Source organism: Papio anubis, chromosome 2 (assembly GCF_008728515.1).
Source record: "Papio anubis isolate 15944 chromosome 2, Panubis1.0, whole genome shotgun sequence".
Classification (NCBI taxonomy): Eukaryota; Metazoa; Chordata; class Mammalia; order Primates; family Cercopithecidae; genus Papio; species Papio anubis.
Window position 1 is genome coordinate 40,972,667 of NC_044977.1, and position 14,915 is coordinate 40,987,581.

Consider the following 14,915-nt stretch of genomic DNA (forward strand, 5'->3'; position numbering starts at 1 on the left):
GATTGCTTGAGCCCAGGAGTTCAAGGCTGCAGTGAGCTGTCTTGAAAAAAAAAAAGTAACTTTGTGTTTAACATTTAGACGACATAACAGACTGCTATAAGTGGCCTCATAGAATGAGTTGGGAAGTGTTTCCTACTCTTCTGTTTTTTGGAGAGTTTGTGAAAAATTGGTACTAATTCTTCCTCAAATGTTCGGTAGAACTCAACAGTGAAGCCCTCTGGTCCTGGGCTACTCTTTGTGAGAGGTTTTTCCAATTACAAATTCATTTCATTACTTGTTATGTCTATTCATATCTTCTAAAGTCAGTTTTGATAGTTTGTGTTTTTCTGGGAATTTATACATTTTGTACAGGTTATCTAATTTATTGGAATATTGTTATTCATAATACTCCATTACAATCTTTTTAATTCTCTGAGATAGGTCCCTCTTTTCACCTTTTTTTTTGTTTTGTTTTGTTTTTTTAGACAGAGTCTAGCTCTGTCACCAGGCTGGAGTGCGATGGTGAGATCTTGGCTCACTGCAACTTCCTCCTCCCAGGTTCAAGCGATTCTTCAGCCTCAGCCTCCCGAGTAGCTGGGACTTCAGGCACACGCCACCATGCCCAGCTAAATTTTGTATTGTTTTATACAAAAATTAGATGGGGTTTCATTATGTTGGCTAGGATGGTCTTGATCTCTTGACCTTGTGATCTGCCCGCCTCGGCTTCCCAAAGTGCTGGGATTACAGGTGTGAGTCACTATGCCCGGCCTTTACTCTTGATTATAATAATGTTAGTTTCTCTTCTTGTCTTGGTCAACCTAGCTAAAGTTTTGTCAATCGTTTTGACCTTTTCAAAGAACCAACCTTTTTTTCAGCTTTATTAAGTTACAAGAGACAAAAACTGATTATATTTAAGGTATGCAACTCAATATTTTATATAAATTAACATCCATCACTTCACATAATTGTCATTTTCTTCCTTTTCCCCTTCCCTGCTTCACCCTCACAACCACCATTCTACTTTCTCTAAGTGTATTTTCACTTTTGCATACATGAGATCATGCAATATTTGTCTTTCTGTGTCTGAATTGTTTCACTTAGCATAATATCCTCTGGGTGCATCCAAGTTGTCATAAATGTCAAGATTTACTTTTTTATAAAAGCTGAATAATATTTCAGTGTATTAGTGTGTGTGTGTGTATCATATTTTCTTGATCTATTCATCTTTTGATGGACAGCTTTTAGGTTGTGTTCATATCTTGGCTATGTGAATAATATTGCAGTGAACACGGGAATATAGATATGTCTTTAAGATACTGATTTCCTTTGGATATATACCCAGAAATGAGATTGCTGGATCTGTGGGAGTTCTATTTTTAATGTTTGAGGAATCTTCATACCATTTTCTGTAAGGGCTGTACCAATTTACATTCCCATCAGCAATGCACAAGGGTTCCCTTTTCTCCATATTCTTGCCAACATTCATTATCTTTTGTCTTTGATAATAGCCATTCAAACAGGTGAGATGATTTCTTGTGGTTTTGATTTGCATTTCCTTAATAATTAGTAATGTTAAATACTTTTTCATACATTTGTTGACCCTCTGTATGCCATCTTTGAGATATGTCTATTCAACCCTTTTACCCATTTTTTAATTGGGCTGTTCGGTTTATTGCTATTGAGTTGTTTGAATTTCTTATATAATTTAGATATTAACCCCTTATCAGACATAAGGTTTAAATGTTTTTTCCCATTCTGTAGGTTATTTTGTCACTCTATTGCTTGTTTTCTTTGCTCTGCAGATGCTTTTTAGTTTGATTCAATCCCACTTAACTTTGTAATATATTTTGAAATCAGAAAGTGGGATGCCTCCAGCATTGTTATTCTTGTTCAATATTGCTTTGGCTATTTGGGGTCTTTTGTGGTTCCACGTGAATTTTAGGATTTTTTTTTTTCTATTTCTGTAAAGTATTTCATTGGTATTTTCGTAGGGATTTCATTGAATCTATGGATCACTTTGGATAGCATGGGGATTTTTAACAATATCAATTCTTTTTTTTTTTTTTAAAGACAGTCTTGCTCTATCACCCAGGCTGGAGTGCAGTGGCATGATCTTGGCTCACCGCAACCTCCACCTGCTGGGTTCAAGCAATTCTCCTGCCTCAGCCTCCCACGTAGCTGAGATTACAGACACCCACCACTATGCCTGGCTAATTTTTTTTGTATTTTTAGTAGAGGTGGGATTTCACCATGTTGGTCAGGCTGGTCTCCAACTTTTTACCTCAGGTAATCCACCCGCCTCGGCCTCCCAAAGTGCTGGGATTACAGGCATGAGCCACCACACCCAGCAATATTAATTCTCCCAGTCCATAAAAACAGATATCTTCCTTTTATTTGTGTTCAAAGAACCAATTTTTTGATCATTTGTTTTTCTATATATTTTTTCTTTTATACTTCATTAATTTCTGCTATAATCTTTATTTCCTTTTTTCTGTTTGCCTTCAGTTTAGTTTGTTTTTTATTTTTCTATGTTTTAATGTGGATGGTGAGGATGTTGATTTAAGTTTTTTTCTTTTCTTTTCTTTTTTTCTTTTTTTGAGATGGGTCTCATTCTGTCATGCAGGCAGGAGTGCAGTGGTGTGATCATGGATCATGGCACCATTTATTAAATAGGGAATCCTTTCCCCATTTCTTGTTTTTGTCAGGTTTGTCAAAGATCAGATGACTGTAGATGTGTGGTATTATTTCTGAGGACTCTGTTCTGTTCCATTGGTCTATATCTCTATTTTGGTACCAGTACCATGCTGTTTTGGTTACTGTAGCCTTGTAGTATAGTTTGAAGTCAGGTAGCGTGATGCCTCCAGCTTTGTTCTGTTGACTTAGGATTGTCTTGGCAATGCAGGCTCTTTTTTGGTTCCATATGAACTTTAAAGCAGTTTTTTTCCAATTCTGCGAAGAAAGTCATTGGTAGCTTGATGGGGATGGCATTGAATCTCTAAATTACCTTGGGCAGTATGGCCATTTTCACGATATTGATTCTTCCTATCCATGAGCATGGTATGTTCTTCCATTTGTTTGTGTCCTCTTTTATTTCACTGAGCAGTGGTTTGTAGTTCTCCTTGAAGAGGTCCTTTACATCCCTTGTAAGTTGGATTCCTAGGTATTTTATTCTCTTTGAAGCAATTGTGAATGGAAGTTCATTCATGATTTGGCTCTCTGTTTGTCTGTTGCTGGTGTATAAGAATGCTTGTGATTTTTGCACATTAATGTTGTATCCTGAGACTTTGCTGAAATTGCTTATCAGCTTAAGGAGATTTGGGGCTGAGACAATGGGGTTTTCTAAATGTACAATCATGTCATCTGCAAACAGGGACAATTTGACTTCTTCTTTTCCTAACTGAATACCCTTGATTTCTTTTTCTTGCCTGATTGCCCTAGCCAGAACTTCCAACATTATGTTGAATAAGAGTGGTGAGAGAGGGCATCCCTGTCTTGTGCCAGTTTTCAAAGGGAATGCTTCCAACTTTTGCCCATTCAGTATGATATTGGGTGTGCATTTGTCATAAGTAGCTTTTATTATTTTTACAGATGTTCTATCAATACCTAGTTTATTGAGAGTTTTTAGCATGAAGGGCTGTTGAATTTTGTCAAAGACCTTTTCTGCATCTATTGAGATAATCATGTAGTTTTTGTCATTGGTTCTTTTTATGTGATGGATTATGTTTATTGACTTGTGTATGTTGAGCCAGCTTTGCATCCCAGGGATGAAGCCGACTTGATCATGGTGGGTAAGCTTTTTGATGTGCTGCTGGATTTCCTCTGCCAGTATTTTATTGAGGATTTTGTATCAAAGTTCATCAGGGATATTGGCCTGAAATTTTCTTTTTTGTTGTGTCTCTGCCAGGTTTTGGTATCAGGATGATGCCGGCCTCAGGAAATGAGTTAGGGAGGAGTCCCTCTTTTTCTATTATTTGAAATAGTTTCAGAAGGAATGGTTCCAGCTCCTCTTTGTACCTCTGGTAGAATTTGTCTGTGGATCCATCCATTCTTGGACTTTTTTTGGTGGGTAGGCTATTAATTACTGCCTCAATTTCAGAGCTTGTTCTTGGTTCATTCCAGGATTCAGCTTCTTCCTGTTTTAGTCTTGGGAGGTTGTACGTGTCCAGGAATTTATCCATTTCTTCTAGATTTTCTAGTTTACTTGTGTAGAGGTGCTTATATTATTCTCTGATGGTAGTTTGTATTTCTGTGGAATCAGTGGTGATATCCCCTTTATCATTTCTTATTGTGTCTATTTGATTCTTCTCTCTTTTCTTCTTCATTAGTCTAGCCAGCAATCTATTTTGTTAATCTTTTCATAAAACCAGCTCCTGGATTCACTGATTTTTTGAAGGGTTTTTCATGTCTCTGTCTTCTTCAGTTCCACTCTGATCTTAGTTATTTCTTGTCTTCTGCTAGCTTTTGAATTTGTTTGCTCTTTCTTCTCTAGTTTTTTTCATTGTGATGTTAGTGTGTTGATTTTTTATCTTTCTCACTTTCTGATGTGGGTATTTAGTGCTATAAATTCTGCTCTTAACACTGCTTTAGCTGTGTCCCAGAGAATCTGGGTTTGTTATATCTCTCTTTGTTCTCATTGGTTTCAAAGAACTTTTTTATTTCTGCCTTAATTTTATTATTTACCCAGTAGCCATTCAGGAGCAGGTTATTCAATTTCCATTAGTTGTGCACTTTTGAGTGAATTTCTTAATTCTGAGTTCTGATTTGATTGCACTGTGGTCTGAGATACTGTTTGCTACGATTTCCATTCATTTGCATTTGCTGAGGAGTGTTTTGCTTCCAATTATGTGGTCGATTTTAGAATAAGTGTTACGTGGCACTGAGAAGAATGTATATTCTGTTGATTTGTGGTGGAGAGTTCTGCAGTTGTCTATTAGGTCCTCTTGGTCCAGGGCTGAGTTCAAGTCCTGAATATCCTTGTTAATTTTCTGTCTTGTTGATCTGTCTAATATTGATAGTGGGATGTTAAATTCTCCCACTATTACTGTATGGGAGTCCAAGTCTCTTTGTAGGTCTCTAAGAACTTGTCTTATGAATCTGGGTGGGATATTGACTCATATCCCAGTGTGTGGCTACTCCTGTTGGGTGCATATATGTTTAGCATAATTAGCTCTTCTTGTTGCATTGATCCCTTTACCATTATGTAATGCCCTTCTTTCTCTTTTTTGATCTTTGTTGGTTTAAAGTCTGTTTTATCAGAGACTAGGATTGCAACCCCTACTGTTTTTTTGCATTCCATTTGCTTGGTAAATATTCCTCCGTCCCTTTATTTTGAGCCTAGTGTGTCTACATGTGAGATGGGTCTCCTGAATGCAGCACACTCATGGGTCTTGATTCTTTATCCAATTTGCCAGTCTTGTCTTTAATTGGGGACTTTAGCCCATTACCAATATGGTTATGTGTGAATTTGATCCTATCATTATGATGCTAGCTGGTTATTTTGCACATTAGTTGATGCAGTTTCTTCATAGTGTCATTGGTTTTTATATGTTGGTATGTTTTTGCAGTGACTGATACTGTTTGTTTTGATTTTTCTCCCCACATATTTAGTGCTTCCTTCAGGAGCTCTTGTAAGGCAGGCTGGGTGGTGACAATATCCCTCAACATTTGCTTGTCTGGAAAGCATTTTATTTCTCTGCTTACTAAACTTAGTTTGGCTGGATATGAAATTCTCATTTGAAAATTCTTTAAGACTGTTGAATATTGGCCCCCTCCTGGTTTCAAGGGATTTTCATGCCTCAGCCTCCCAAGTAGGTGGGATTACAGGCACTTGCTACTGTACCTGGCTAATTTTTGTGTTTTTAGTAGAGACAGGGTTTCACCATGTTGGCCAGACTGGTCTCCTGGCCTCAGGTGATCCACCCACCTTGGCCTCCCAAATTGCTGGGATTACAAACATTAGCCATTGTGCTTGACTCTTCTTCTCCTTTTTTTTTTTTTTTTGTCCAATTTTTCATTATACATGTTGTATCTCTATGTTCTGCAAACCCAATCATATATTGTTTAAATTAAATTATAATGAAATCTTATATAATTGTATGTCTTTTAAGGATGTTGACAAAAATGTATATCCCGTATATATTCATAGAATCTGTTACATTGATGTTTTTGCTTATCATTTTTGGTTTTCCTCATTTGTTGCTGTAGATTCAAATCACCAACTGTGGTATCTTTTCCTTGTTCCAGTATTGCTTTGCTCTCACCCACCTCCTTTGTGTTGTTACTGGCAAATATATATACAGATCTCACAATACAATTACATACATATTGTCTTATATAATTGATTTTTGAATCAGTTAAAAGGTGCTTGGAGAATAAATATGCAATTATGCCATTGTAATTGTCTACCTAGTTACCTTTATTGGTACTCTGTTCTTTGTGTAGATTTGAATTACTTGCTGGGGTCACTTTCTTCCACCCTGAAGGACTTTCCTTAGTATTTTTTGTAAGATAGCTCTGTTATCAACAAATTCTCTCAGTTTTTGTTTATCTGGAAATGTCTTTATTTCATCTTTATTTTTGAAAGACAGTTTTGCTCAACGTAAGACTCTTGATTAGCAGATTTTTTTTTCTTCTACTGTTTTGAATATGTCATTTCACATTCCATTGCCTTTCAGCCTCCATTGTTTCTGAAAGTTAGCTGTTAATCTTAATAGGGGTCCTTTGTACACAGTTTTCAAGGTGTCTTTTTTTCTTTTAAGCATGTTTACTGGGATGTGTCTGAGTAGAGATTTCTTTATCCTGCTTGAAGTTTATTGAACATCTTAAAGCATAGATAATGTTTTTCATCAAATTTAGGAAAGTTTTCAACCATTATTTTAAGAAATATTTGTATTCCTTTCTTTCCTTTTCTTCTGTTATTTCCATTATGTATATTCTTGTGATTAATGGTATTCAACATTTCTTTGAGATTGTTCATACTCCCTTCATTCTTTCTTTCTGGTTTTTTTTTTTTTTTTTCTGTGCTGTTTCAATAATCTTCTTCTTCCAGCATCAGTCTCTTATACCCTCAAAATTGCTCTATTAAATGAAATCACATAAATATTTTTGAAACATTGCTTTACACTCATCACTCCCTAACTTGAAAGCTTCTTATAACTCTCCATTTTCTATATTGAAAATAAGTTTAGAGATTGCCATTGATTAGCTATTTTGTACCTCATTAACATTATTTCCCCTATTCCCCTTCATGAATCTTTTAATCTAGTCAAATTGGCCTGTCAGTAAAACCAGTTTTAATCTCAACCTCTACAGCACTTCATGCTTATCACTCATTTCATTATGGTACTTCATAATGTCATTTTAACTTATTTTTTAATATAGTGAATTTTAAGCCTCTGGAATTTAGTTTTTTAATACCCTAACACTTGGTACACTACTCTGAATGTCAGGAATAGTAAGGAATGTAATTGTTGATAATGTTGTTATATACAACATGACAAGTAATCATGTTTCAATTACTGACAGTCAATAAATATAATTGAAGCACAAAAATTCTCTCCCAAGAATAAATTGTTAGAGTTGGAAATTGAAGGAAAATGTTAACGAGAAAATTATGTAATTATTCTTTCCCACTGAAATCAATTGATGACTCTGATGTATATTGATTAAAAATGCTTTAATATGTACAAACAACCGCAAATATACTGTTTTGTTCAATTAATGATTTGACAATTTAGTGAAGTGCTGGATGGAAAAGACATATAAACTAAGGGGAGTGGAACTCTCCCCTGGCTGTGTCACTTTTTTTATTTCTCTCTATTCCCACATCATTACCAAAGCCAGTAATCTCCAACCATCTAGTTCTCAATCTTAAGACTATTGTTCAGGGCCGGGCTTGGTGGCTCACGCCTGTAATCCCAGCACTTTGGGAGGCTGAGAACGGGTGGATCACTAGGTCAGGAGATCCTGGCTAACACAGTGAAACCCTGTCTCTACTAAAAATACAAAAAATTAGCCAGGTGTAGTGGCACATGCCTGTAGTTCCAGCTACTCAGGAGGCTGAAGCAGGATAATCGCTTGAACCCAGGAGGTGGAGGTTGCAGGGAGCCAAGATCACACCACTGCACTCCAGCCTGGGCGACAGAGTGAGACTCCATCTCAAAAAAAAAAAAAAAAAAAAAAAAAAGACTATTGCTCAGACAAGTTCCTGAGCAAAAGTTTTCTCTTTGTAAGGCATCATGATATACATATAATGTCAGTAATTCTATTTCACATATGGCACAGATATGTATATTTTAGTACAGTGTGAATGATTATGGTCAATTTTATATTATTTGTTTCTTGTTTAGTAAATATAGGGTAAAATAAAGAAAAGGCAATTTCAGAAAGCATGCCAAGCAGCAGATATTGATTTGTTGTTTAATTCCTTGCCCTTTAAACACGTTGAATAAAACTATCTTGATATCCTATTTGGATTTGCTTATGTCATTGTGAAGCTAATCTGAAAATTTAAAGCTATATGCATGTAAACGTCTATGCAATAGATACGTGACTATAAACAACTGTGGTAATACAAGAATAAATAAGGGTACTTACTGAAAATGAAAAAGAAACAAACATTGCATTTCAGAACACATGCCAATTTAACCAAAATGAGACATAGAAGTAAACTGAAAGCATAACTAGAAAGATAAGCATGTTATGTGCAGAAGTAGCTTCACTTCTATTTCCTCCTCTTTTTGATCCTTTATTCAAAATCTTATGGAGTCTAAACAGAATAACCCATCTCCTATAAGAAATTATCATTTTTGTTTTATGCAAAATGAATACGCCATTAAAATGATTTTTAAAAATCATGAAATGTAGTATTTGTGTTCATTGTCTAATGGAAGTTTTTTAAAAAATGTATTTGATAGAAATAGAATAATTTTGATAGTTCATTATATGCTTTAAATAGCAAGTATTTCTCTGTATGAAAGGAGTTTGCATGTATTATAGATAAAATATTGATCCTAGTGTGGATTGTTATTGTTGTCCTAGTCTGTTTTGTGGTGCTGTAACAGAATACCACATGCTACACAATTTATAAACAATAGAGGTTTATTTGGCTTATGATTTTGGAGGCTGGAAAGTCCAAGATTGAGGGGCAACATCTGATGAGGGACTTCTTACTGTGTTGTAACATGGTGGAAGGTATCACATGTTGAGAGATGTGCAACAGAGGGAAGGGGCCTGAGCTAATCCTTTCATTAGAAACCCACTCCCATGATAACCAACCCATTCTCACAATAACTGTATTAATTCAAACATGAGGGCAAAGCCCCCATATCCTAATCACCTCTTAAAAATCTCATTCTCAATACTATTGCACTGGGGATTAAGTTTCCAACACATGAATTTTGGGGGACACATTCAAACCATAGCAATAGTAATAAATTTCATTATGTAGGTAAGTATGTATGTGTGATCTTCAATTCTAAACTTACTTTGTCTTCAAACTTAAATAATTAAAATAACTCCACATGAAATTAGATTTATGTGTGAAGAATGTAAAGCGATAAAAGTTATATAATTTTACAGGTAATTTGATGAATTATATAGCAGACAAGTATTGCAACTCTAAAGATTGTTTACAAATTCAACAAAAATATTAGGATTCATAGACATAAGTTTATCCTGTTATGACAAACACATAATTACATTATTATTCCTTTATCTTTAAATTCCTTTAGTCAAATTTTTTAATTCTTACAGATGAATAGAATTTAAATTAGATTTAATTAAATCTTTTTTTTCTTTAGGAAAAAGTCAAAGAGAAGGAAGAAAATCTGAATCTTGTAAACCAATTCTTAAAGTAGAATACAAGACCTGCAAAAACAGGTATGCATTTTTACTTTAGGGAAAGAGGAATATGAAGCAGAGACAAAAAAGGCAAATGATCTTTAATGTTAATATATTGTTTAAAGTTTTACATAATTGTAAATACAACTGAATCCTCCATATTAACATAACTGATTTTTTATTGTCTCATAGACATATCTCTGATAATGATTATTATGAATATTGCAAATTACAAGTGTTAATTATTTCAGGATTCTTAATGAGCATTTAGATAAGTATTATACACAATAATTTTAACAGTAAAGGACTTCTGACCATGCATACTACAAGTAGCAGGATTTATTAAGCAGAAGCAATGTGTCCATTGATATTGCATGTGAAAGACTTAAATACATAACCAAGTCTCTGTACTTTAAGATCTTACATTCTGAAGTCAGAAGATTACAGTTTGTTGGAAAGATAAAATTATGTACATTAATGTAATAAAAAGTACTAAATTTTAAGATGTTGAAAAATAAAAAAAAAATTAGTATAATATTATTTTGTGTTTAAAGTAGCCATATCCGGCTGAGTGCCCTGCCTCACGCCTGTAATCCCAGCACTTTGGGAGGCTAAGGCGGGTGGATCACCTGAGGTTAGGAAATCGAGACCAGCTAGGGGAGCATGGCAAAAACCTGTCTCTACTGAAAACACACAAAAAAATTAGCTGGGCATGGTGGCACGTGCCTGTAATCCCAGCTACTTGAGAGGCTGAGGCACAAGAATCCCTTGAACCCAAGAGATGGAAGTTGCAGTGAGCCGAGATGGTGCCGCTACACTTCAGCCTAGGCAACAGAGCGAGACTCTGTCTCAAAAAAAAAAAAAAAAAGTAGCCATGTCCTATATATCAACAAGTTCCTTTTACCTGGCAATAATAATTAGTGGCAATATGCTCATTCAGAATTACCATAATAAATCTTGCCTAAACATTAAATTTATTTTAATTCAAATTAAATAATCCTACTTTATATTAATAATATGCTCATTTTATAATGTTTTGTTGGTATCATAGGTATACTGAATGTTTGTTTATAACTGCTCTTCTAAAATTTTAATAGTACAAAATTATGGTCATTTTAAACCAGTTGTTTTATCTATATATAAATATCTCTTTAGCCTACTATGCATTAACTGATAAAAATGACCACTGTTTTATACTATTATAAGTATTAGAATGTTTCAAATTTAATCATTATTAATGGAAATATGAAATATATGACACATATTTTGCCTCTTAAAATATTACTTATAGTTTAAGCTTTGCTTGAGTCTTCAGGTTCAAAATTATTTACAATATTTGTTATATGGTATTGCACTTCAAGGATTATTAAGGTGCAGGACACTATATTAACTATTCCTAGCAGCTTGTAGTATTATTTTGTGGGGTTTTTTCACATATATATATAAATATATGTATATTTATATATAGTTTATTATACTTTAAGTTTTGGAATACATGTGCAGAACGTGCAGGTTTGTTACATAGTTATACACATGCCATGGTGGTTTGCTGTACCCATCAACCCATCATCTACATTAGGCATTTCTCCTAATGCTATCCCTCCCCTAGCCCCCCAACCCCCAACAGGCCCTGGTGTGATGTTCCCCTCCCTATGTCCATGTGTTCTTGTTGTTCGACTCCCAATTATAAGTGAGAATATGCAGTGTTTGGTTTTCTGTTCCTGTGTTACTTTGCTGAGAATGATGGTTTCCAGCTTCATCCATGTTCCTGCGAAGGACATGAACTTATCTTTTTTAATGTCTGCATAGTATTCCATGGTATATATGTGCTACATTTTCGTTATCCAGTCTATCATTGATGGACATTTGGGTTGTTTCCAAGTCTTTGCAATTGTGAATAGTGCTGCAATAAACATACATGTGCATGTGTCTTTATAGTAGAATGATTTATAATCTTTTGGATATATACCCAGTAATGGGATTGCTGGGTCAAATGGTATTTCTGGTTCTAGATCCTTGAGGAACTGCCACAATGTCTTCCACAATGATTGAACGAATTTACACTCCCACTAACACTGTAAAAGCGTTCGTATTTTTTCTACATCTTCTCCAGCATCTCTTGTTTCCTGAGTTTTTTGGGTTTTTTGAGATGGAGTCTTGCTCTGTCACCAGGCTAGAGTGCAGTGGCATGATCTCAGCTCACTGCAACCTCTGCTTCCTGGGTTCAAGCAATTCTCCTGCCCCAGCGTCCCGAGTAACTGGGACTACAGGCGTGTGCCACCATGCCCAGCTAATTTTTGCATCTGCTTTAGTAGAGACAGGGTTACACCATGTTGGCCAGGATGGTTTCCATCTCTTGACCTTGTGATCCACCCATTCTCAGCCTCCCAAACTGCTGGGATTGCAGGAGTGAGCCAACACGCTGGCCTGTTTCCCAACTTGTTAATGATCGCAGTTCTAGCTTGCATGAGATGGTATCTCATTGTGGTTTTGATTTGAATTTCTCTAATGACCAGTGATGATGAGCATTTTTTCATGTTTGTTGGCCACATAAATGTCTTCTTTTGAGAAGTGTCTGTTCATATACTTCGCCCACTTTTAGATGAGGGTTTTTGTTGTTTTCTTGTAAATTTGCTTAAGTTCCTGGTAGATTGTGGATATTAGCCCTTTGTCAGATGGATAGATTGCAAAAATATTCTCCCATTCTGTATGTTGCCTGTTCACTCTGATGATAGCTTCTTTTTTTTTTTTTTTTTTTTGAGACAGAGTCTTATTCTGTTGCCCAGGATGGAGTGCAGTGGCACGATCTCGGCTCACTGCAAGCTCCACCTCCCAGGTTCATGCCATTCTCCTGCCTCAGCCTCCCAAGCAGCTGGGACTACAGGCGCCCACCCCCACGCCTGGCTACTTTTTTGTATTTTTAGTAGAGACGATGATAGCTTCTTTTGCTGTACAGAAGATCTTTACTTTAATTAAATCCCATTTGTCAATTTTGCCTTTTGTTGCCATTGCTTTTAGTGTTTTAGTCATGAAGTCTTTGCCTATGCCTATGTCCTGAATGGTATTGCCTAGGTTTTCTTCTAGGTTTTATGGTTTTAGGTCTTAAGTTTAAGTTTTTAATCCATCTTGCATTAATTTTTGTATAAGGTATAAGGAAGGGGTCTAGTTTCAGTTTTCTGCATATAGCTAGCCAGTTTTTCCAGCACCATTTATTAAATAGGGAAGCCTTTCCCCATTTCTTGTTTTTGTCAGGTTTGTCAAAGATCAGATGGTTGTAGATGGGTGGAGTTATTTCTGAGGCCTCAGTTCTGTTCCATTGGTCTGTATATCTGTTTTGGCACCAGAACCATGCTGTTTTCATTACTATAGCCTTGTAGTATAGTTTGAAGTCAGGTAGCATGATGCCTCCAACTTTGTTCTTTTTGCTTAGGATTGTCTTGGCTATACAGGCTCTTTTTTGCTTCCATATTAAATTTAAAGTAGTTTTTTCTAATTCTGTGAAGAAAGTCAATGGTAGCTTGAGGGGGATAGCATTCAATCTATAAAGTACTTTGGGCAGTGTGGCCATTTTCATGATATTGATTCTTCCTATCCATGAGCATGGAATGCTTTTCCATTTGTTTGTGTCCTCTCTTATTTCCTTGAGCAGTGGTTTGTAGTTCTCCTTGAAGAGGTCCTTCACTTCTCCTGTAAGTTGTATTCCTAGGCATTTTATTCTCTTTGTAGTAACTGTGAATGTGAGTTCACTCATGATTTGACTCTCTGTTTGTCTGTTATTGGTATATAGGAATGCTTGTGATTTTTGCAAATTAATTTTGTATCCTGAGACTTTGCTGAAGTTGCTTATCAGCTTAAGGAGATTTGGGGCTGAGACGATGGGGTTTTCTAAATACACAATCATGCCATCTGCAAACAAAGACAATTTGACTTCTTCCCTTCCTATTTGAATACACTTCTTTCTCTTGCCTGATTGCCCTGGCCAGAACTTCCAATACTATGTTGAATAGGAGTGGTAAGAGACTGCATCCTTATCTTGTGCCAGATTTCAAAGGGAATGCTTCCAGCTTTTGCCCATTGAGTATGATATTGGCTGTGGGTTTGTCATAAATAGCTCTTATTATTTTGAAATATGTTTCATCAATACCTAGTTTATTGAGAGTTTTTAGCATGAAGGGATGTTGAATTTTATTAAAGGGCTTTTCTACATCTATTGAGAGAATCATGTGGTTTTTGTCTTTGGTTCTATTTATGTGATGGATTACATTTATTGATTTGCATATGTTGAAGCAATCTGGCATCCCAGGTATGAATCCTACTTGATCGTGGTGGATAAGCTTTTTGATGTGCTCCTGTATTCGGTTTGCCAGTATTTTATTGAGGATTTTCGCATCAATGTTCATCAGGGATATTGGCCTGAAATTTTCTTTTTTTGTTGTGTCTCTGCCAGGTTTTGGTATCAGGAATATGCTGGCCTCATAAAATGCATTATGGAGGAGTCCCTCTTTTTCTATTGTTGGGAATAGTTTCAGAAGGAATGGTGCCAACTCCTCTTTGTACCTGTTGTAGAATTCGGCTGTAAATCCATCTGGTCCTGGGCTTTTTTGGGTTGGTAGGCTATTAATTACTGCCTCAATTTTAGAACTTATTTGTCTGTTCAGGGATTCGACTTTTTCCTGGTTTAGTCTTGGGAGGGTATATGTGTCTAGGAATTTGTCCATTTCTTCGAGGTTTTCTAGTTTATTTGCGTAGAGGTGCTTATAGTATTCTTTGATGGTAGTTTGTATTTCTGTGGGATCAGTGATGATGTCCCCTTTATCATTTTTTACTGTGTCTATTTGATTCATCTCACTTTTCTTATTTATTAGGCTGGCTAGTTGTCCATGTATTTTGTTAATTTTTTCAAAAACCCAGCACCCGAATTCGTTGATATTTGAAGGGTTTTTCATGTCTCTACCTCCTTCACTTCCACTGTGATCTTTGTTATTTCTTGTCTTCTGCTAGCTTTTGAATATGTTTGCTCTTGCTTCTCTAGTTCTTTTAATTGTGACGTTAGGGTGTTAATTTTAGATCTTTCTTGCTTTCTCCTGTGGGCATTT

At 35.7% G+C, this 14,915-nt stretch overlaps 1 protein-coding gene across 1 annotated transcript in view; it reads left to right on the forward strand.

The window, feature by feature from the left end:
- Positions 1 to 14,915, forward strand: part of STXBP5L (syntaxin binding protein 5 like) — a 488,571-nt gene that overhangs the window by 268,136 nt on the left and 205,520 nt on the right. The window contains exon 10 of the mRNA XM_017955191.3: positions 9,780 to 9,858. Within this exon, the coding sequence (XP_017810680.1) occupies positions 9,780 to 9,858 (79 nt within the window). The remainder of the gene's footprint in view (positions 1 to 9,779; positions 9,859 to 14,915) is intronic.